Here is a 22,772-nt window from a genome sequence, read left to right as displayed (position 1 = left end):
GCCGCCCTCCCGCCCCCGTGCCACCGGCGGCGGCCCCCCGCCCCGTGCCGGCGGGAGCGGGGCTTTCCCTCTCCCGATAAGCCCCTCCCGCTCCCCGCGCCTGGCTCAGCCCCGGCCCCCCCCAACGCGCTCCGCTTCCCGCTGCCGCCAGTGCCCGCGCCTGCTCCGGGAGGAAGCGGAGCGGCGGTGGCCGGCCGAGCGGGACACGCCTTTCGCCCTCCCCGTCCCGGCCCCACGGGCCCCGCCGCCCACCGCGGGCGCGGCGCAGCGCAGCGCGGCCGCCGTGGCCCCGCCATGAGCCGGAGGTAGCGGCGGCGGCGCCTTCCGCAGCCGCCGCCGCTCGCCCCGCCGCGGCGGCGGCCGGGCCCGCGATGCCGAACCAGAAGGGCGGCAAGGGCAAGAAGAACAAGCGCGCCAACAGCAGCGGCGACGAGCAGGAGAACGGGGCGGCGGCGGGCGGCGGAGCCGCGGCGACGGCGGGCGGCGGCGCCGCGGCTGGCGGCGGAGCTGGAGCGGCGGCGGGCGGCGGCGGCGGGGCGGGCGGCGGAGCGGGCGGCGCGGCGGCCGCGGGCGGCGCGGCGCCCGGAGACGTCAGGAGCGGTGAGCGGCGAGCGGCGGACCGGGCCCCGCGGCCTCCCGCGGCCCGCGGTGGCGCAGGCGGCGGCTGGGGGGCGTGTGGGCGGCGCGGGGGGGCCCGGCGGGGCGGGGGAGCCGCTGCCGGCAAGAGGGGACGTGCGGGCGGGCGCCTGCAGGCGGTGGCGGCGGCGGGGCCGGGGGAGGAGGAGGGCGGGCGCTGCCCGGGGCCCTGCGCGGCCACTGCCGCCGAGATCTCCCCGAAATGCGCGGCGGGGCGGGGGGCTGCTCGCCGGTGTGTCCCCGCCCGGTGACCCGCCGGAGGGCGGAGGCCTCGGCGGCGGCGGTGCTGAAAGCGGCGCGGGCGGCGGGAGCTGTAGCTGCGGGCAGGCGGGGGGGGTGGGGGGTGGGGGCAGCGGCGGCCGCCCGGGAGCGCGATCAGGAGCAGAGCGCATCCCCGGCGGCGGGAGGGACGGAGGGAGGGGCAGCGCCCGCCGGCTCCGGCCGCGCCTCGGCTTCCTCAGCGCTTAGTTGAAAAATCCCGACTTTATTTCAGCACAATTAAAAATGGAGTCCTAGTTTTCGGGCCGTTTTATTTGTCGATTTGCGGCGCTTGGGTTTGTCAGGGTGATATACTCACTTTTCATCAACCATTTTATGCTGCTTTTGGTCGGTGGGTTGTTTTTTGGTTCGGAACACTTTTGGTAAGGTTTTTTCTTGCAGAAACTTGCGTTGCTGACCACGTTTGGAGATAAGTCTTGCTGCAAAAGGGTATTTCAGGCTAAAACTAAAGGTGGGGTAGAATTTTATTACACTTTTGCTAAGCCGAAAAACCCCTCACATCTTAGGTCTGCTGCTAGAAACTGCAACCCAGAGTCCCTACTTTTGGCTTTTTTCCCCCTCCCAAATTGAACTTCAGCTTTTTGCTCTGGGTGCTTTGGAAAAATGGGAGGGTGGCTACAACTGGCTTTGTACTTTGTGGCGGTAATTTTGCCTGGCTGCTGTTAGCCAGAGGTAGTTCCAAGAATCTTACTTCGTTTTTCAAGATGTCTGATTGCCTTGTATTATTTAATGGAAACTTTTCCTTAGAAATATTAGCAATTAATTACTAATCACTTTAGCTCACAAGATCTTTGCCAGACTGCTTTTATAAGAGTATTACTTACTCCAGAAGATCATGGAGGATGCTTAGAATTTCCTTTTTGGGTTTGGATTTTTTTTGGACTATTTGTTCTGTGAGTGAACAAGGGGGGAAAAAGAAAGATTAGCAGGAGTTAGAGAATTTCTAGAGTATTTTTCTGATAACTTCAGTCTGTTGGTGTAGTATGTGCAATATCCACTTTGCAGGTGGTGTCTCGTATGTAACACTGGCTTTTATTTAATTTTTGGGGTGGGGAGAAACAGGGTTTCCAACTTTTTTTCGCTCAAGCACAAGTGAAAGCAGAGGTGTGTTTCTGGTGTGGCTGTTTTGCATAGGCTGTGGTTCCTTGTGCAGATGCCACTGAAGGTGGTGCCAGTGAATGTTGGTAGCGGTACAGCTTGCTAGTTGGACAGGTTGTCAGTCTTCTTCAGCTGTTAAGACGGTGTGTCCCAGGTACCTTACATATCCTTCCTCTGTGCTGGACAGCTTCCTCAGAAGCTGAGGCTGCCTTTCCAAGAGCTAACCTGAGATGCTCCTTTATTCTCTCTCCTCTCCCTGCTTCAGTGGTCAGAAACATCCTCGACTCTTTTGTCAAATTCCGCCCCACTCCCAGTTTTTTTTTCCCTCTCACAACAGAGGTACAACATTGGCTTTGGCATTTGCTGCAAGTACCTGGTCAGCACACCTGATCTTTGCCTTGACAGGATCATTGCGTCTAGTCATATCTTTCATTTCAGATAATCATCAAGGCTGGAGGAGTAGATGTGGTTGCTAGCTTTATTTTACATCGGTTACTGCCCATCAGATAATCCCAAACTGGAAGTTCCGTAAATTGTATTCTCACTGATAAGTCCAAAGCTTTCAACAGTTTCGGTTCAGGAGATGAAAGGAGAAACTGCTCCTGTCGTGCCACAGAGCTGGGAATCTGGCTCTTATGTGCAAGGAAAAGATTAGATAATGATAATGGATTCCCCCAAGTCTTCAAAACTGATGAATCTGAAATGAAGCTATGTAGTATAGCCAGGGCCTTGGAGGCAAGTATCCCATTACTGGACTCAAGACATTTGTAAGAGGCCGTGTACTTACAGTTACTTGGTCACTAAGCAGTTTATGGAGGATGTGGCCTGCTGCAGTGAGTTGTGAGGCTAATACAGTTCTGCTGTACACAGTCAACTCTCGATTATTCATGGGAGACTATCTGGGTTGCGGATTAAGAGTGCTGGGTGCAGGGAAGCTCTTCGCTGTGCTGCTTTTGGACGGTACAGTTGCATGCTGTGACTCGTGCTGCCCAGGCTCACTGGTCCTGTGGGTCCCTCGTCCCAGGGCTCACTCTTCTCTCCTGCATCATCACCGTATGTTGTTCTAGAGTAATTTATGTGTGTCTGGTATTATTGCTCTCCTATTCTATCTTTACCCTGGAAAAGTGGTGGATGATCATAATAACATGACCTGTTTTCTTTCGTTTATGGACAAGACAGAAGTATGCAGAGATGAAATCAGCAGATTTCATAATTGCAAAATTAAGATTGTCTGTGCAAACCTTGGCTTTGCATCATGATGTCAGTATGACAGGCTAATTACGCAGTCCCAGCAGGACCCTGCTTCATTCAGGGAAGGGATAGCGGTTCAGATATATATATTTTTTTTTTCACAGTTTGTTATGTGGTCCATGTATTGTTTCTGTCCCCCATCCACATGCCATAATGAAACAGAATTTTTAATTTCCTCTGGGCTTCTCCATGCAGCTCTGACTAGTCGTGCTATGTAATATGGAACTGCAGTTATAACACCCCTGTACAGTGGAAAGATGTTGTTCTCTTTTACATTTTGATAAATTTAGCTTCAGTCCCTGCAAAATTTTCCCTCAAAGTGCCGGTCAATTTTTGGCATGATGATTGAGAAATGTAGGCAGGTTTTTGCCCTGCCCCAGGAGGGCATCTGTTTATGCTTTTTTTGGTGGTGTTTTAATTTTTGTATGTTCAGAGGTCAAACTGCGATCAAAGGGTTCTAGACTTCCAGTTGGGAAGGTGGAGAGCATAACCACTGACCAGGTGTGATGGCTTTTCTCCATCTTGCACTGCAACTTTTCAGCAGGTATTGGGATGATGCCCACGAGGAGGATTCACATTATGGAGCTGTGCCTTCCTTTCCTGTCTCTTCCATCAGACCAAGCAGGAATTCTGTATATGGTAGATTAATCTTTCTTGACCAAAGTGCATCCATTTTCTGCGTTGAATGAGGCACAGGTCATGGGTGTGGGGGGATGGATTAATTTGACAGTATTGCAGTGCAAGGGAAACTGAAATGTGATGTCACAGAAAGCCTCGTTTCTTGGATTCCCTGTGTTCAGAGTGGTGCAATAGTATTCGTAATAAATTTTTAGTTTTCTAGGTAATTTTTTTGGTTACTTTTCTTAACCAAACTGGAAAATCTGAGCTGTCGTCATGTAAAATTATACTAGCAGCTACATGGGATTGTGCACTTATCCCACTGACTCCAGCTGTGTGGATTACCAGCGTTCCCAATAGCAATAGTTGGTTACCTTCATCTGCAGACATAAATGAGTGTGAGGGGGCAAGACATTTTGTGGATAATTTGCCCTGAGCAGTAGAAGAGGAAAATGCATGGGGTTTACTTCAGATCTGCAGGCTCTGACTGGCAAATTCCTTCTACGTTTCTGCCTTGCTGAGCCTGGGCACTTTTACACAGTCAGCTCCAGCCGTTTTATCTCTTTATCCTATAAACTTCTCACTCTGGTGTCCACATACAGTTGTTTCTGACTCTGAAATTATTTCTTCCATTCATTTTCTTTGCCTTGTTTCTGTTCTTGGTCTCATTGTCCAGTAGACCCAAGTCCTCTTCCTCCTCTCGATGGTTGCTATCTTAGCACCTTGCTGCTTCATCCCTTTGGTCCTTGTCACTCTAGCCTCTCTAGCGTTGGTACCTTGAGAGGATGAGAGAAAAGGAGAAGCTGGCTCTCCTTATCTGTGCTTTTCCCCTTTAACATGGAGTTCATTATATCCAGCTAAGTTAAACTAAAAAATATGGCATAGCTATTTCTAAATCACTGTATTGATTTATTGATTGATTGATTAAATCATGGTGTATTTGACACCTGCTTTAAGACCATACTTTTTTCCCCTCAGGCGTAGGTGAGCCCTTAAATTGCAAAAGTGTCAGAGCTGGCGAGTTGGAGGGTGGTCAGATGGAGTTGCCAGAGGTCAGGTTTGTGCAGGTTCCCTGGTCATGAAAGTCCTTTGTGGGGAAAAAGGCTCTGGGGGAGCTGGTGGAGGCAGTTGCTGTAGGTCTCACTGGAGTGTAGTTTCCCAGGGGAGGTGTTGCTGCCGCAGGCAGCCAAGGGGTTGTATGAGCAGTGCCCAGCCCTCTGAACTTGTCTGTGGTTACCTGGGTGTTAAATGGCAGCTGTGCTTTTGCACAGCCTTCACCTGGGTTTCACAGATTTGTAAGACTGATTTACTTTCAAATAAAAATGCTAATGTAGGACAAGTGTGAAGAAGAAAATCAGTCAGCGCAACAGTGATTAATGTATTGAAAGCTGTGGCTGGCCAACAATTAAGATTTACTGAAAAAAAACATTATATCCAGGGGGTGGGATAGTTGAAGAGGGCCAGAAAATTTGTGAGCAAAATATTTAATTTAAAAATGTATTTTTAGAGCATGAATTGCTGTAGTATTTAAGCATGGATTAATATTTGCTGTCAGATGTTCCCTGCTGCATATGACATCCAGTTCCAGTTTGGCACTCTAGTGATGTTCAGTATTGACACCTTCTTATTACTTAGCTTGAGGCAGTCCCATTGGTATCAGCGAGACCACCTGGAAAATTAAGTTTCTATTCTGTTGCAGTGACTACAAAATTTAATACCTTTTAGTTTTCTAAAGGAAAACCATTTTGGTTCATAATTCCATTGAATTCTTCTAACTGCAGAAATCAACTGAATGCAGATTTCCCTGTCTCTATCAATGCAAATCAGGATTGAAAGGACTTTCATGTTAGGATTTTTAAAACTGTGCAATTACATGCTTTTGTAGAAAATGCAGTTTGTGTTCTGCAAATCTTTGCAAATGGAATCATGTCTATGGTATTACTGAATAAAATAAATACTACCCTTTCATGCAAGCAAGTACACACCCGTTTAAATTTTTTTAACAGCTATTTGCTATCAAAATGGTTATTGGTGCCCTGGCGGCATTCTGTGTTCGTGTGATTAGTCAGTTGCTCAAGTGTAGCGCTTGCATGAGTAAGGATTAAGCTTGATGATTGTTAGGTTTCATATGAGGAAATACAGTTTTTGAACTGATTGCTTTAGTTTGTCTGTATCATCCCGTATCTTCCTCCCAGTGATCTAACAAGTAGTGACAAAATGATTTCTAGTCCTTGGAGACATTTGTAAGTTTTCTTCAGCCTCGCTTACAGCCTTGCATATTGAGACATCCTTTGGTATTAAAGGCATGATGACTGGCAGACGTCCGTCCTTCTCCGCTTTTCTTCCTTCAGCATATGTGAGGGGAAAAAAATAGAGGTAAACCTTGCATCCAGCTCAGGGTGAAATACTCCAGCTAATCTTCAAGGTGTCTAAATTACAACAGCGTTAGTAGGGCATGGGCTTTCTTTAAATAGTTTTGATAGAAATTCAAATAATTTCAAAGAGGCCTCTTGAAGGAGTCATCTAGTCACTGGAGTGGGTAATTCTGTTTTGAAAGCTTGCGGGATTTTCAGTGGAGCACTGGCATTTCCCAGTAGACTTTAGTGACATTTATCTTGAGAGCTTTCACTTCACTTATCTCTTTCTGTCTTCTCTCCTGCAATGGTAGAGTCTGTCAGTCCTGCTTCCAGGACCCGAGAGGGATATTGCTGCTGTTCCTGTCTTGAATGCCTGCTGGGAGAGGAAGTGGTTTCAGTCAGAGCCTGGCTATTGAGTGTGCCTGACACTCCCCGTCTCCACTTCTATGCTACCGATACCCATTTTGGGAGCACTGTACAGTCGAGGTCTCTGTGTACTGCACAGATGCCAAAGATGGCACAGGGGCGGGGCTGGGAGCCAGCACAGCGTCGCGATGGAGATGTCTATTGGAACCGACAGCTCCACACTCAGGAGCTGCTGTCTTGCAGAGATGCTAGGTACCGCAGGGAGGGTGACTGCATCTCCCGTTTCCCACTGAATTTCTACCCGTTTCTTTAGCCTTTAGCCTGGGAAATGAAAATACTGTCTGTCATATTGAAACTTAGGTAGGATAGACCAATGACACAAACATCCCTAGACTTGAAACTAAAAGAGATGCTGATACCGCTTGATTCAACCTTTTCTCCTTTTTCTCCTCCCTTCTTGTGCTTTTGGACTGAATCTGGTGACTAGGTGGCTCTGTATCTGGGCAAGTCTGTCCTGTGGTGTTTGCATCTGTGCTTGTTATTAGGGCATCTACTGCTTGACATAGTTACCTCTTTAATCCCAGCATGAGTTGGAATTTGCTGCTGAAAACTTGCCGGGGCAGGTGCATTAGAATTTGCTTTAGCTATTAGGATGTCTGTTTGTTGAGGCACCAGGGTTAGTTTTCTGTAACATTTCAAGGTATTAAAAGCTATTGGAAGGCTACAGTGAGAGAATTTAATGGTGGAAGTGCTTTTCTGTGAGGATGATCCATGTGTGGACAAAGGAACAACCAATGTTCGAAACACGTTAATGCCCACCAGTCTTGAGATAATCACTAATCTCTGCATTCACTATGATAGAGGTCACCGGAAAAATCCACAGCACTGAGGAGTGCAAAGAGTCTTCGTGGTCCAGGCACAATTGCTTGAGGCATGGAGGACCGATTGTCACCTGACTTGGTTAAGCTAACTCAGAATTCACATGGGAGTATCAGGAGTGCATTGGCATTAGTTGTCCTGGTGCTGATAGAGGTAGAGGCTCAGGCCTGTTCTCTTTGGTGTGGTGTGGGTGATATTTTCAGTTGGATTGAGGGTATTACAGCACCAGCCAGGGCAAGATTTCTCCTATGCAGAGTGGGTCTGTACATCCTAAACAAAAGCCAAAGCTGGTGATTGAGTTGTTCTCTGTGTTTGGATGACAAGTATTAAATGGAAGGAAGTTGGTTAAGTTGGCTAGATGATAACTGTACAGATTATGGTGACTTCTACAAGACCGTGTGAATTCTCATGATGGGTTTCAGCAGTGTAGGCAGTTGGTCCAGCTTGGAGCACAGATGGCTGTGTAAGCAAACAGCAAAACTTGTGCACATGTAAGTGCCTGTCCTCCTTAGTTTGTACAGTTTTGCTCTTGACTTTCTGACTTAGTTTGGTGAGGTGATGGCTGAGCTGGGAGTGGGTGGTTGAATAAGAGCCATAGGTAACTGACTTTGTATCACATGCTAATTGCTGATTTCATAAATAGGCACTAGCTCTGACTGTGCTGTAAGTTAGAAGGTGTTAAGGTGGCAGATATGAGTTAAGCCTTCGTGATTTCCATGGCATCTTCCCACTGCTGTGTAGTTGCAAGGCCTTTCTCGGTTTTGGTTTTTGTTGTGAAGAGACCCCCTTGGAGGCAAAGTGTGAAGTCAGCATAAGTGAACTGCATGGAAATGGTTCTAGCACCTACTGAGCCCTCCGGGAGTCCTGTAATCTGAATTCCCAGGTGAACTGGCGTTTAGCAGCTCCAAGTTACCTGAAATCTTTTCTAAGGCAAGGTCACTTCATGTGACTACTCACCTAATAGAACTAGTGACATGGATAAGCATGCCAAGGAGAGCCGGGCTGCTTACGGCTTTGATCTCTTTAAGTCCCTTATGAGCATAAATATTGACTGCAGCTGCTTGGTCCTTGGGGTTAGGATTGAGCTCCAGATTGGCACATAAGTGTCAATATGTAGGTACTTACATGTGGAAAGCCATTGGACACATTCCCGTTGTGATGAGGGGTTAGTTGTCTGGAGCCAGTGGCTCTCAGAGGGTGATTCAGGTGGGTCTGCACTGGGTGTTACACCAGCCTGAGCTCTGTCTGTTGCTCACTGAAGATGGAGTGCTGGCGTTGGCTTCTCTTTCCAAGAACATAAGAGGGAGTCTCGTGACACAGAAGAAAGCATGTGTTTTAGTTAGCTTACCGGGTACTGCTGTCTTGTTTTTTCCCCTCCTTCCTGGAAAATGTCTGGAAACTTTCATCTTGATCAGTCTGCAAAGATTGCTTAGGAAGGTTTTGAGAGACATGAGTCATCATGAGTGAATGTTATCAATATAAGCCATGAACCGAGCTGTTTTGGAAGACTTCTTTTACTGTTTGTCGGCTGTTATTTGTTATTGTTTCTGCTGCGTTGAAGATCCAAGTCTGCCTTTTGGATCCACTTGTGAAACATTTTTCCCCATTGCATTCTTCCTGCTGCATTCAGGCTCTCAGGAAGGTGTCATATTATTTGTACTGTTTAACCAGTTATGTGTATGGCAATACCATTGTGTCATGTCTTGATAATCTTGTGAATATTAAATTGTATTCCAAGGTTCACCAAAGCAAACACATTGGACGGTTAATACAAGTTTTCTGTTTAGCCTGTTTTGTTGTTGTGGTGTTGGTTTATTTTTTACAGCTGCATTACATTATTAGCACAATAATATTGTATGAATTCAATTAAAAGCTATGCTGATGGCAGAGGAAATTCAGCAGATTCATGCAGATGGTTGGTAGAGAGTAGCCTTCCACAGAAATGACTCAGCTCTGGTTCAGGCTGGCAGAGTGAACAATTCCTGCCTGTGCAGGGTTGTGAAGAGAGCACTGTTCACAGGAAAGCGGCAGTAGAGGTTAAAGGGCTGATTTGCAAAGTACGTTCCCACAGGTAATGTTCTGGCCTAGTTAATGCATTGCCAAGTGAAGAGTCCTTGGCATAGAAGATGAGATGCTAGAGTGACTGTAAACCAAAAGCAAGCCAGTGCCAAGACCTTAACTTTTTTTTTCTGATAATTTCTTTTTCCAGAACCATAACAACCTACTGTGATGGCTTTGGTGAGGCCGCACCTCGAGTACTGTGTCTGATTTTGGGCCCCTCTCTACAAGAAGGACACTGAGGTGCTGGAGAGGGTACAGAGGGGGGCTACCAAGCTAGTAAAGGATTTGGAGCATGTCTCATATGAGGAACGGCTGAGGGATCTGGGGCTGTTCAGCCTGGAGAAGAGAAGGCTGAGGGGAGACCCTATCGCTCTCTACAGCTACCTGAAAGGAGGTTGTAGCGAGGCGGGGGTCGATCTGTTCTCCCTAGTAACAAGCGATAGAACAAGGGGAAATGTCCTTAAGCTGCACCAGGGGACGTTCAGGCTGGATATTAGGCAGAATTTCTTTACCGAAAGGATTGTCAGGCATTGGAACAGCCTGCCCAGGGAGGTGGTGGAGTCACCATCCCTGGCGGTGTTTAAGAGACGGGTAGGTGTTGTACTTAGGGACATGGTTTAGTGGTGTTGGTAGAGCTAGAGCAAAGGTTGGACTCAATGATCTTGAAGGTCTCTTCCAACCAAAACTGTTCTTTGAGTCTATGATACTATGACAGTTGTTTTAAGATGACAGTAGGGCTGCCTTTTCTAACAGCCACTGCGCTTCCCTCTCCTCTGCCCCCAGCCTCACATGTCTAGCACCTCCGATCGCAAGTCTGTGCGGTGAGCTGAAACCTACGCTGATGAGTACAGGAAATAATTATGTGTTTCTGTCCACTGACTGAAAAACTCTGGTGCTTAACACAATGGATAATGTGGGAACGTGGTGGGGGAAGAGCGAATTTTGCTTTAGGCAGCTGCATTGAGGACTTGGAACAAATGAGAGCAGTCACGAAACTGAAGCCATGGAGTCATGGCATTTGGCTTGCTGGGTGCATCTTTGGTTTTATGATGGGTGTGTAAACAGACGTGAACAACATTCTCTTCCATTTACTTCAGCCGAGGGACGTTCCTCAGGCGGCCGTTGTTCTGCTGCATTTGTTTGGGTCATAAAATGGAAAGGATGGTCTTCATATACCCTCTTTCTTTTTTATTAAAAGATAGAAACCAGTTAATGTGGGGTTTTTGTTGAAGGAGATTTATCTCAACTGTCTGTTTCTAGTCCTGGCTTTTATGGATGTTTATAAACCTGAATGGAAAAACTGAGAAAAAGCTGAACACCCAAACCAGCTTCCTTGCAGTCTTCTGTCATGATCTTGTTTTTGAAAGAAAAGTTAATTCTATGGTAGTTCTGTGAAACATAAAACATAACCTTGTTTAAACAATGAGTTATCTTTGCTCAAACGTACATTTGTTTGGAATATTGTATGTTATTTCTGGTTTAGCATACATTTATGTGCTGTCACTTGAAACTATTTTCAGAATTACTGATCAAAATCACTGCAGTGGAATATGGGGAAACATTATTTTTTATGTGGAAAAATAAGTTCTTGAAAGAAGCAGTACGCAGTTGTAGTTGCAACTTGGCAGCCTGTCTGTTACAGCCATGCAGTTATGTCTAAATGTTGAAGCTGTTCAGCTACACAAAACTGCATGCTGTCTTGTTTAGCATCTTGAAACTGAGAGGTAAGATAGACGTACATTTATGGTCATTTAGGCATTCTTTCAGAAGGGACTGCTGGGAGAATGGATGCTGCTCTCATACCTGGTAATCTTTCCTTTTTCCTGAAGTTTATAGCTTGAGAAACCAGAAATCTGTTGAGCTATTAGCTACTTGGAAGAAAATGATATTTAGGTGACAAGCCAGCTTGGGCATGCAGGTGTGGGTGGGCAGTTTGGCCATGTTAATTTCTATTTAATCCGCTTTATTGTGTTTCTTGACAGTAGTCATTGTACTGTTATCGTAAAACATTAAGATGATGATTCTAGCTTTGACCTTTTGAAGAATAATCTGAAAATGCATTTCTAAGTAATGGAAAGTAGAAGGGCTTGATAATAAGAATTTTTAAAGTTTTGTAATTCTGTAATAAGTGCTTTGTCTCATTTATAACGTGATGATTAAATAACGCAGAGAACTTTCAAGGGTGCAAATTGATGGGAAGAGCTCTTCATGTATGATAATGTGGTTCTCATACTAAGCAATCCGAATGCTGTCTCTTTTGCTCCTACGGCGTATCTGTTGCTGTGAACTGGAAAAGTTGCACAAAAAATTGCTGTGTTTTCTGTTTCTCATTTATTCTTTATGTAGGATTATGTGGCATGATTATGTTTGGCAAGAGACATGAATGGAGAGAAGTCTTCAAGGGATGTTCAGTCCTGCACAGTCTGTTTTGTACAGATAGACCTGCTGGAATTTGAAATATTAGGCAGAACCAAATGTTGGCTTGGGGTTTCTATATGCTTTTCAGGTAGTGGAGTTTTCTGCTTTCTTAAAAATGGGGATGCTACAGAAGTGGTGGAACTTTCTGCTGAGACAACTTTCATTAGCCGTGCTGGGCTTTTCAGTTTCTGTTGTGAAAATACTGCAACAGTTTTATCAAGGCCTTCTCCAAATCAGCAGACTTTGTGGTAAGAAACCCTTATCAGTGAAAGCAGCTGCTTTGACTAGCATGGCATTAACCTTACTGTGGAGCCTGGCAACATGGCAGAGACCTATTGGTTTTCTAGAGTATTTCCTATGCTACTGCAGTGACAGTAGTGTAATGTCAGGTGAGTCCCCAGAAGAGGTGGGTAGGGACCAGCTTCTCCTGTTGGCAATGATGTTTTCCATTGTGATCTCAGTACCGCTGTTTAACAATTCAGTGGAGTCTTTTGCTTGGGGGAAGGCTCGTCTTTCCTCTGTTCCTTTCTTCCAGCTGCTCTCTAGGCCTACTTTTGCTGTGATTTTGTGACCAGCCAAGTCACACTGAGTAGACAGAAAATCAGACAAGGGAAGTCTGAAAACTTGTAGTCATCTAGTTAAATGTTGAAAATGACGTCGCTGTTCAAAACTTGAAGCTTTTTCTTGCTTGTAGTTGTGCTGTGTGGTAAGTTCCTCAGATATCTGGCATCTGTAAGTTCTCAAGGAGAAACTGGAGAAGATCCCATTCCACAGTCATTCCATTGGCCAACCAGGGAAAAGGGGAAGAAATCTGTTGAAATTCACCTTCATAGTAGACTCTAGACACCTGGTACGTGATCATAACCAAATAATTGTGGACATGTTCTGTGGAATACATTGGTTGTAGTGGGGTTTTTGTGTTTCAGACACTTACTTTATTAATGTAATTTTTTGTCCACGTGTTGAAGAGGCTGTAAACTTCACGGAGCTAGAAATCATATCTTTTTGCATCTGAAACATATTCAAAGGCTAACCAAGGAAACATTTTTCTTTTTTAATCGGTTAACTATGCCAGTATGGATGAACAAGTGTAAAGTCTTTATTCTAAAGTGGAGATCTCTAGACTTGTCTGTATAGTAACTTTCTCAGCTGTCAGCTATAATTATACCTGTGACTGTTAGAACATTTACACTCCGAAACGGGGAGGGGGGGGGGGGGGGGGGCATAAGTGGATTTTTGGCATGTTCTTTCTTCCTGCCTCCTGGCAGTGGTGTAAAGAATATGGACGAAAATAGATGGATACAGGAAATGCGTAAGTGAGAACTGTTCATATTGGTACCACCAGTATCTTGCTGCATGTCTGACTTGTGATGATTTGCCTTTAATGGTTTCAGTTTAACTGGCTTCTCTGAGATAAATTGCATAAGGATGCTATAATTGCAAGCTATACTTCCAGACCCTAAATATGGTGAAAGAATGACTAACAATGAAGAAAAATTTTGCCGAGATGCTTGGTGTGGCATAGTGTGACCTGAATTGAATTTTCTCATCCTCTTTGTACCTGTCTCTTCTGGGTAAATAAGAAAATTAAGAGCTACCCTAATCTTGAATTTACTGAAGGTAACCTTGAAGATTTTGTTTCTTTGTTTGTTTATAGCCTTTTAACAAAAACTTGTTGGGAAGGGGCAAAACCACTAACATGGCAAAGATCTGTTGTTGTATCTGGTTTGTGTATTGCTGCTGTAGGACAGTGATGATGGGTAGGGTGTCTGTTACTGAGAGTCTGAGTAAAAGTAAACATAGCAGCATAAAACCTATCACCCCACTGCAAATTACGTTGTTTCATTTGTGCTAGCAGTGGCAAGAATGGGATTAAAAGGGATGCAACCGAGTGGTGTTTTTTTCCCTGTTTATCAGATAGAAATTTTAAGGAAAAACAACCCTGGATCACGGCAGCCTCTCTCCACAAGGCTTGATGTACCTCTTTTGCAAGTCCTGGAGCTCTGGCTGAGACTGGGAATGCAGGGAGACGTTTGCTCTGTTTCGCATGGGGTGAGACAGCACTTGGCCGTGAAAGACCCTGAAGAAGCCTGCTAGTATTTGAATGCAGCAGTACAGAGGTTAAAAGGCAACCTGCCAGCCCTGTTGGAGCAGTATTTCATGGTGAAGTGGAGGAAGTAGGAAGTCAGAAATACAGAGAAGAAATATTTGTAGTACTTGAGTGAGCATCTAAAAACTTCATAATTAGAAACTCTTAAGATCCAATAGAAACTCCAACTGACAATTTCCTGTCCTTTCTGTGCCTCCCAGCTGCAACTGAGCAGCCAGAAATGGGAGTCATATGTAGTCTGTGGTACTTTGGTGAGAGAGGGGAAAACATCATTGGTCCATAAATGCAGAACATTTTTGTGTAGAAGCCGATAGAGTTGCAGGGAGAGAATGTTCTTTGCTCAAGGATATAGCAAAGGCTGCTGCTTTGCTGATAAAAGACCATGTGGCATTTGTTGTTTTTTTTTTTTAACCTGTCTGTTGTAGAACTGTTTGGTTTGTGAAATTTATCTCTCCAGGAGGTCAGTGATAGTGGTGTAGTCTATATTTGCCTGAACAATGTAATGACGGCCCTCCTTTCTCTACTAGGAACATAAGCTGTTTGTCTTGCTTTTCAAAGTCCCCCGCTTCCTTCTTCTCTCCTTAGCTGTTGTCTCTTACTCAGTCCCAAAGAAAAGATCAATTCCTGCCTCTCCCTGTGATTGCAAAGGCAGGCTGTATTGCCTACTTGTTTTTCAAACAAACATCTCTCTGTGTTCTCCCCATGTTGCCTCTCAGGCTTCAAAGCAACCCTCCAGAAACATCCACAAAGCTTTCTCCTTACTTCTTAAGGCCCTGCAATGGTATCCGCAAACCCTTGAGGAGGGCCAGTGCTTCTGAGGTGCTTTGGCTTTGAATATTAAACAAACTGTAATGTCATTTTGTTTCTTTATTCCCTCATTTCCGTATCTCCTTTCATGTGCTTAACTTTTTTTTGGCAAAGACTGCTTTTTGCCGTGGCCCAGAGCTGGTGCTTGTGGGCCCTTCAGTAGCACGGATCATGAGTAAGAGCTCGCATGTGTATTTGGCACGGTGTTTAAAGAAGTATTGCAGTAAGTGGGCCATGAAGTTATTAATGTATCTTTTTTCTCTCCACAGAAGCCCCTTGTGCTACTCCACTGATCTGTAGCTTTGGAAGGCCAGTTGACCTGGAGAAGGATGACTATCAGAAGGTTATATGCAACAACGAACATTGTCCATACAGCACTTGGATGCACCTTCAGTGCTTCTACGAGTGGGAAAGCAGCATCCTCGTCCAGTTTAATTGCATTGGCAGGGCCAGGAGCTGGAACGAAAAGCAGTGTCGCCAAAACATGTGGACAAAGAAGGGATATGACCTGGCTTTTCGCTTTTGCTCCTGTCGGTGTGGGCAGGGTCACTTAAAGAAGGACACTGACTGGTACCAAGTGAAGCGAATGCAGGATGATAAGAAGAAAAAATCCGTGTTGGAGAAGAGTACAGGAAGGTCGATGGCAGAGTCAGCAGAGGAGGCCAAAAAGGGCAGGCCGGCCAACAAGCCGCAGAAAGGCTTGAGTAATGACCTCCAGCGAAGGCACTCGATGGACAGGCAGAACTCGCAGGAGAAGGGCGTCATGGGCAGCAGCTATGCCGTTCGTTCGCCTTGTGTCTCTCCTGGCCAGTCCCCACCCACTGGCTACTCTATCCTTGCCCCCACGCATTTCAGTGGCCCTCGTTCCTCGCGATACTTGGGAGAGTTTTTGAAGAACGCCATTCACCTGGAGCCCCATAAGAAGAACATGGCCGGTGGGGGCATGTTCAGGAACGCACATTTTGATTATGGGGCAGCTGGCTTGCAAGCGCATAGATCAGGACACTTTGATGCCCCTGTGCAGTTTTTGAGAAGGCTCGATCTATCTGAGCTGCTTACTCACATCCCCAGGCATAAATTGAATACTTTCCATGTGCGGATGGAAGATGATGCCCAGGTGGGCCAAGGGGAGGACCTTCGGAAGTTCATCCTTGCTGCTCTTAGTGCCAGCCACAGGAACGTTGTAAACTGTGCCCTATGCCACAGGGCGCTGCCAGTGTTTGAACAGTTTCCGCTGGTGGATGGGACCCTGTTCCTTAGCCCATCGAGACATGATGAGATTGAATATGATGTTCCCTGTCACCTTCAAGGTACAGGTTGTCTGTCAATCATGCTAGGTTTCATTGAATGATGGAACTGTGCCCTGTCCCCCTCATTATAGGTTTTCGTCCTGATTCTGTATTTTTAAGCAATTCTGTAAAGCTTGGAGTCGTGTCCAAATTAATCATGTGGATCAGATTGAAACACTTAGAAGGAATTACAAAAAGCAAATGCCATGTAGAAGGATCCCTGCCTTGTATTTGGGTTTACAACTCATTTGGTTTCTAGGTAGACCACGGGAAGGTTTTCCGGTCAATCTGTTCTGCAGTGTGTGCGTGCTGATTTATCTGTTGTGAGCTTTACTCCAAGATATACATCAATCTTTTAAATTTAAGCATGCTGTGCTGCAGCATCAGTGAAAGTTCTGTTTGTACCACCGGTGAGATGAGATGCTTCTCATCTGCTTTCAGACTAGAGAATATCAGTTTTGTTTTATAGCAAACAATTTTATTTTTTTTTAATATGGAAAAGGATATAGTCTGGCCTGTGTTAACACCGTCCTGGAGAGGCTGGATGTAGTAAAAGTAAACTTTTACTATGGCGAATTGAAGCAGCAATCTGTAGTGAGGGTTTTAGACTTGCTTCCAAACTCCCATTTGTTTGGACTGCATCCTGATCATGTCCCTGCTCCAAGCTGAGCTGAGACTGAGGCATGTATTACTCTTCTCCTCCTAGAGAGACAAATGGATGTGGGCTAGGATGAACTTCAGCTCTACCTGAAAGCTGTGCCTCACACTAAGTGATCAGGGTGGTGCACAGAAAAATGCGTGTCCTACAGCCTGCTGGCAGCCAGCATGGCTAAAATAAGTCAGAGAAAGTACTTGTAGTTTGGTATTCAAAACCATAGAATTATATGTTGAAAAGTGTGTTGGGTAGGCATTAACGACAGTTATTTTAACATTTAAGTTTCTCTCCTTTCAATAAAATTTGTTATATCCCATGCATGGTCATAATATGTGTTATGTAACATTCCTTTGCTCAACAAACTTTGTATTTTTAATTTTTTTCTTTCCTTGAATCACTGTGCACTAAGTCACCAAACTGTATTCATGCTAACATTATTGTTTCTGTCTTGCCTAATGTACTTTAAGGAGAAAGTGATAGGCAAATATACAAGCTAAAGAAGCTCCAGGATAAACAGAATATACGTATGTGAGATAACGATGCTTATTTGATTTGGTGGGGAGGCATGCACAATGTGCTTTTGACTTTATCAGTACTAATAGCTGGTTTAGTAATAGTGAAACTCATAATTTGTTAACGTTTGCCACTAAGAATGGAACTGTGAAATTATTATTTTTTTTTTTTTATTAATTGCTCCTTACCCATTGGATGATACATCTGAAAAACTTGCTCAGACAAGATGCCGTGAATAATTAATTGTTAAAATTTTTACCTCCTTGTCCTGGGTAAAATGGTTTATTATCAGAAGTACTCTTTGAAATGAAATTAAGCTTGCAAGGTGCTGTTCCAGGGTGTTATTTTCTCTTCAGTACAGAAAATCACTTCTTTTATTTCAGACGTGTTTAAGGTATCAGGTGCCTCAGTTCCTACATAACAAGGATCCTGAAAATTAAGAGTGGGGGAATGCAGTATTTTAATGTGTGGGAGCAGTGCAGAACTTCAGATGGGGAAAATTATTTTGTCTTCCTGCACAACACAAAACTTCTGTGCGTGAGATTAATTTGAACATCTCCAATCTCGAGTGCTCACTTTAGGAACAGAGTTTATTATATTTGCACTTTAATCTCATCACATCACATGGTCTAGAGCTGAATATGTCAGTGTGGAATAACTCAGTTTTTACCAGCTCATACTGACAACTTTATTTTGTATATATTTTTTAAGAAGAATCTGGGTTTTCTTCTCATTTTTCTAAAATTGTTGGCTTAAAAACCAAAAGAAAGGAAAAACCAAACCATTAATTTTGAAAGTGTCTGGTATGGGCTAATCATAAATTGTTAATGTTTTATTCCCTTTTATCCGGAAGAGGCACAAGATAAGTGTGTTCATTAAATTACAGGTTATGATGTGTTCAGTGCTTTGGTGCTAAAGAGCACATATTGCAATCCAAAATGAACACATATTATATGCAGTCCTGGTTTGTAGCTGATCTGTAACTGCACTACTTCTTAGGTTTGTCTTATATAGCAGTGCAAAATACAGTATATTGCAGAATTAGTACTCTGCATCAGCCCACTTCTAATAGCCAACTAATAAACTACAGATCTGTTAAGTCACTACAAATTGGGCATGATCTAGATGCCAGATCTTTGTAACTTGTGTGGGGCTTTTTGTTTTGTATGAAATTTGCATCTCAGATTTTGCATTGGTGGATTTTATCACATTTATGTAGAGAAAATATTTAATTTTCAAGTCTAAGCCACTTGATTTTTATGGAAGTCAGTGTAAGTCAGGTTTTGAAAGTCATTGTGCATACAGAGCCTAAGATTTCTAAGGTCACGATAGAGCTCGATAGATTCTTTTTTCTGAATGGCATGTTAAAGTGTGTAATGTGTAATGTTTTAAAATATACTTACTGTTAATGAGTGGTCAGGAAACAGTACATGAAAGAAAATTGCTCCTCTGGCTGTTGCTTTTTTCCATGAGGAATATTAGGTCCTTAGTTCCCTCTTTGCTGGAAGATTTTGGCAGGTTGTTAAATGAGTCTGTACCCAGCTCGCTAATAAGCTTCAACACTTCTCCACTTCCTCTGTCAGGTGGGATGAAGCTAGGGCACGATCCTGGTTTTGGAAACACTGCAGCTGATTATGTAGCTTAACCTGGCATCTGTTCATGGAGCTTCATCAGCTCCTTTTATAAAATATTTTGCTAAGGTCTACCAGCAAATGGAGGAGGGGAGGGTGGGCAGAGTGATAACTAATTCCTGAGTTTTGCATCTGTGGAAAATAGCTTCAGTCAAGCCCTATGTATTGCCCATAGAGAAAAGTTTTTTGCTTTATCATTCACCCTTTTTTAAAAAAAAAAAATTAATAAGGTGTGATTTGTATAGCTGAAGGGCAGATAACACATTGCAGGAAATGTCTGTTTTAATCTTCTGTTCTACTCTCCTTAAGAAGTGTCTTTCCTGTCCACAGGAAGGCTTATGCACCTCTATGCTGTTTGTGTAGACTGCTTAGAAGGGGTTCACAAAATTATCTGCATTAAGTGCAAGTCCCGATGGGATGGAAGCTGGCATCAGCTGGGAACTATGTATACCTACGATATTCTGGCAGCATCTCCCTGTTGTCAGGTTAGTACCGTACGTAAATAAGACTCGTAAGGTGAAATTCCAACTGATGATAAATAAGGCCAAGGTTTGTGTATCTCTTCTGACTTCCCTTCTTCCATCCTTCTTTTCCAGCCTGTACCTATGAGTGCAATACAAGAAAGCTGATCAAGTCCCTGTTCCTTTGTCTTAACTTAAGAGGCACAATGGCCTATAGCTAGACAAAAGCCAATGCAATGGTCAGTGGTTAATACTTATGTTTTTAAATAAAGCCACTTTAAATGCATTTGCAATTAAATCTGATGCTTAGTATGCTCACTAGCAAGTATGTTTGGCATCAGGTATAATTCCAGTAGTATTTTAATAACAATTGCACATTTTGACAGGTGTTTCATGTATTCAAGTTTCTTTCAGTTGCTTGAGTTGTTTTTTATCATAAGATAATGGTAGCAGAAAAGCCAAGGGAACGGAAAGGTCTAAAGTATCTTTGTGCTTAGAGGTTAGCCAGTTCTCCATAATCTTTGCTGTGACTTGTCTCTGGTGATTGTACTGTACCACAGCCTGAAGCAGCTTAGTTTTCATTAAATACCTAATCTATGCCTTTGGTGAGACATATCCAAGGCCTGAGGTTACTCCAGAGTAGACATGTGCCTGAGCCAGCAGGATCATCAGCATCCAAGAGAATTGTCCATGTGATGGGCAGAGCACTTTTGTTGTGCAGGTAGGGGTAGACAGCCATGGAAAAAACATTCGTCGGGGAATGGCTCGGTGTTCTGCTCAGGATGCTCAGGAGCAAGCTGTTGCCTTCAGGTACGCAGGTGCTGTTGCTGGGTTAGGACAGGAACCTCGCAGAGATGCACTCGTTCAAAGTGTGATCACCTCATGGTAACGAGCAGTCTAAAATACAGTTTTGTCAATATGCGAAATGCCATTTTACATTTAACGTGTTTACCGAAATGCGTTGCTCGAAGGACAAGTGGTGTTGCTGCTACTGGTTAAAATGACACTGATAACAGTTTTAACTGAAGACAGAGATATTACCTCCAAATTTAGTGCCTGTTGAGATTGTTGTACCTTTTTTTTTTAAAAAAAAAATAGGGACTTTAAAAGATAAAACACTGATGCTGACTTGCTAGCTCTGTAAAAGCCAGCAAATTTAAATCTGAATTGCTTCTGTTGCATGTAACAGACAAGAATTAAGGTCTCATTATACAAAAGCCTTAATTATATGATTAATGGGCAGTGTGACAGTACATGGTAAGTAATAGAACTGACTATGAAATCATTAGCTGCAGTGACTGTGATTGCCAGATAATACACATTATTGTTTCACCATGATTGTTACAGATGATTCCCTGCATACAGAGGAATGACATTTAAATATGGTATATAATTTAACTCCAAATTGCCTTACTAATTTTATTTTGAATAATTTCATATCTTATTTCAAAATATTTAATTAGGCATCACAAATATGCATGTAGGATAATGAGCTGCAGCCACTGTCAGGTTACTAGCGCCTAGCTGATGTGCTGGACAGTAGCAAGGGGGCAACAACACTTTGGTTAAGAAAATCATACCAATCCATACCCTGCTAGATTGTCTTTCATAAAATTTCTACTTTTCAAGCAGAGCAGATGGCTGTGGAGCTGGTGGTTTGTTTCTTTTTGGCTCTTGTCTCACCAGCAATAGTACTTTAATAATTTATTCCTCTCCTTATCCCAGGAAAATTCCTTAAATCAAGATTGCCATAGAAAGTAATTTTTTGTTCTTTTCAGCAAAGAGCTGAAGTATTCATTAGTGTATTGGGCTGCGAGGTTAAGCTACGGTTCAGCTCAGGCCCTTGCTGCTCTTTTGCCACCTTTACTCTTAAACTCCTTTGTGGTCTCAAATCCCTTTTGCTTCTCTTGAGTATCTCAAACAGCCTGCTGAGCCATTACACCGCCTGTTGCTTTCTTTACATCAGATGAGTTGGGTTTCTTAGCTAGATGACTTCTAAAGACGTATTTTTTATTACTGCTGAACATTAATAACTCTGTCTGTCTTCACCCTTACCTTTAGTTATTTCTCATATCCACCCTGTTAATGTTGGTCCTTTTGCAGTTGGATTTTGTAGAATAGTTTGGTGCTTGAAGTGGTGTTTAGTTTGTATAACCTGATACGTATTATAAATATTTAAATAGATGCTTAGTGATAGATACAATACCATGCCATGCTGATAAAGTAGATTGAGTTATACATTTGTTAAGACAAGAGATTAAAATGCTGATATATTTCATAGACAGATCATGTTCAAATGTCAACATAAATGGTTGAATTGCATGGCACAAATGTACAGTTTTTTCTCTTTGCTTCGGGGCTTCATTAATGATTTATTGAGACACCACTTCTTGTGCTGGAGATTGAGGAATTGGTTCAGAAATGAAGCAACACAAAACTTCATTTGCATATATAAACTTTGAAATTCCCTACCTCCCATCAGTCAGAGTGGGAGGTAACCTACTCTCCAGAATTTCGTGGTGGTATTTCATGTGAAAAACATTATGTATGCCTGTGAAGTACCAGTCCGGGTGAGGAATGTCCTTACCAGCAGATCCCATTATTGCCCATTTCCTGACTTACCCCTTCTGCTGCCACAGAGGGCAGGGCAGGGGGCTGTGTGTGATGCCTTCTTTTTCAGAGGCGAGGAGCGGAGGCGAATTTGGTTATTTCAAAAGGGTTTTTTGTTTGTTTCTTTGTTTTTTACAGGCTCGACTGAACTGTAAGCACTGTGGGAAGCCAGTAATAGATGTACGGATTGGCATGCAGTATTTCTCTGAATACAGCAACGTCCAGCAGTGTCCTCACTGTGGAAATCTAGACTACCACTTCGTGAAGCCATTTTCTTCATTTAAAGTTTTGGAGGCTTATTGACGAAAGCTTTGCTTTAGTAATAGCTATTTTATGGGTATTTCAACTTTATTACATATCTTTTTATAGGATTCATTCTGTGATGAAATTTAATTTCTTTTCTAACTGAAAGAGCAGCTTCTTTGTCTGTGTACATATTAATATGTATATATACATGTTGTTAAAACCAGAATCCTCCTGACAAGATCTCTGTGAAGGTTGGAGGCAAGCCAATTTAATGGCCTTGAAATATATCCCAAGTGTGGGGTAAAGTTCAGCTAAAAATGATTTGGTTTTATTTTTTTGTATAATTGTAATACAGTTTATAGGAAGGGTGTGAGGAGACGTACAGGACAGAGAAATATGTCCAGTTGGAAAATGGGTAGTTGTGTAGGGTGGTTGTCCCTCCAGCTTGGTGGAAATGGGAAATCCTTGGAAAGAAACCGTCCTGTTA

At 43.7% G+C, this 22,772-nt stretch overlaps 1 protein-coding gene across 1 annotated transcript; it reads left to right on the top strand.

Annotated features, from left to right (window-relative positions):
• The first annotated feature begins 371 nt into the window (after window positions 1–371).
• Window positions 372–22,343, top strand: HECA (HECA ribonucleoprotein granule regulator). Its single transcript, XM_086461177.1, has 4 exons — window positions 372–600; window positions 15,150–16,190; window positions 19,299–19,453; window positions 22,178–22,343. Exons 1-4 carry the CDS (start codon window positions 372–374, stop codon window positions 22,340–22,342), a joined length of 1,590 nt encoding a protein of 529 aa, XP_086317303.1. The 3' UTR covers window position 22,343.
• Window positions 22,344–22,772: the final 429 nt, after the last annotated feature.

This window comes from Leptosomus discolor, chromosome 2 (genome assembly GCF_034619465.1).
Source record: "Leptosomus discolor isolate bLepDis1 chromosome 2, bLepDis1.hap2, whole genome shotgun sequence".
NCBI classification, from domain to species: Eukaryota; Metazoa; Chordata; class Aves; order Leptosomiformes; family Leptosomidae; genus Leptosomus; species Leptosomus discolor.
Note: the sequence above shows the minus strand (reverse complement) of the source record. Positions and strands in the feature narration are given on the sequence as shown.

Excerpts from the sequence above, each read along its gene's own strand:
- HECA (XM_086461177.1), top strand. The coding sequence starts at position 372 with ATGCCGAACCAGAAGGGCGGCAAGGGCAAGAAGAACAAGCGCGCCAAC. Across the intron at positions 601-15,149 it reads GCCCGGAGACGTCAGGAGCG|AAGCCCCTTGTGCTACTCCA; the intron begins GTGAGCGGCGAG and ends TTCTCTCCACAG. Across the intron at positions 19,454-22,177 it reads CAGCATCTCCCTGTTGTCAG|GCTCGACTGAACTGTAAGCA; the intron begins GTTAGTACCGTA and ends TGTTTTTTACAG.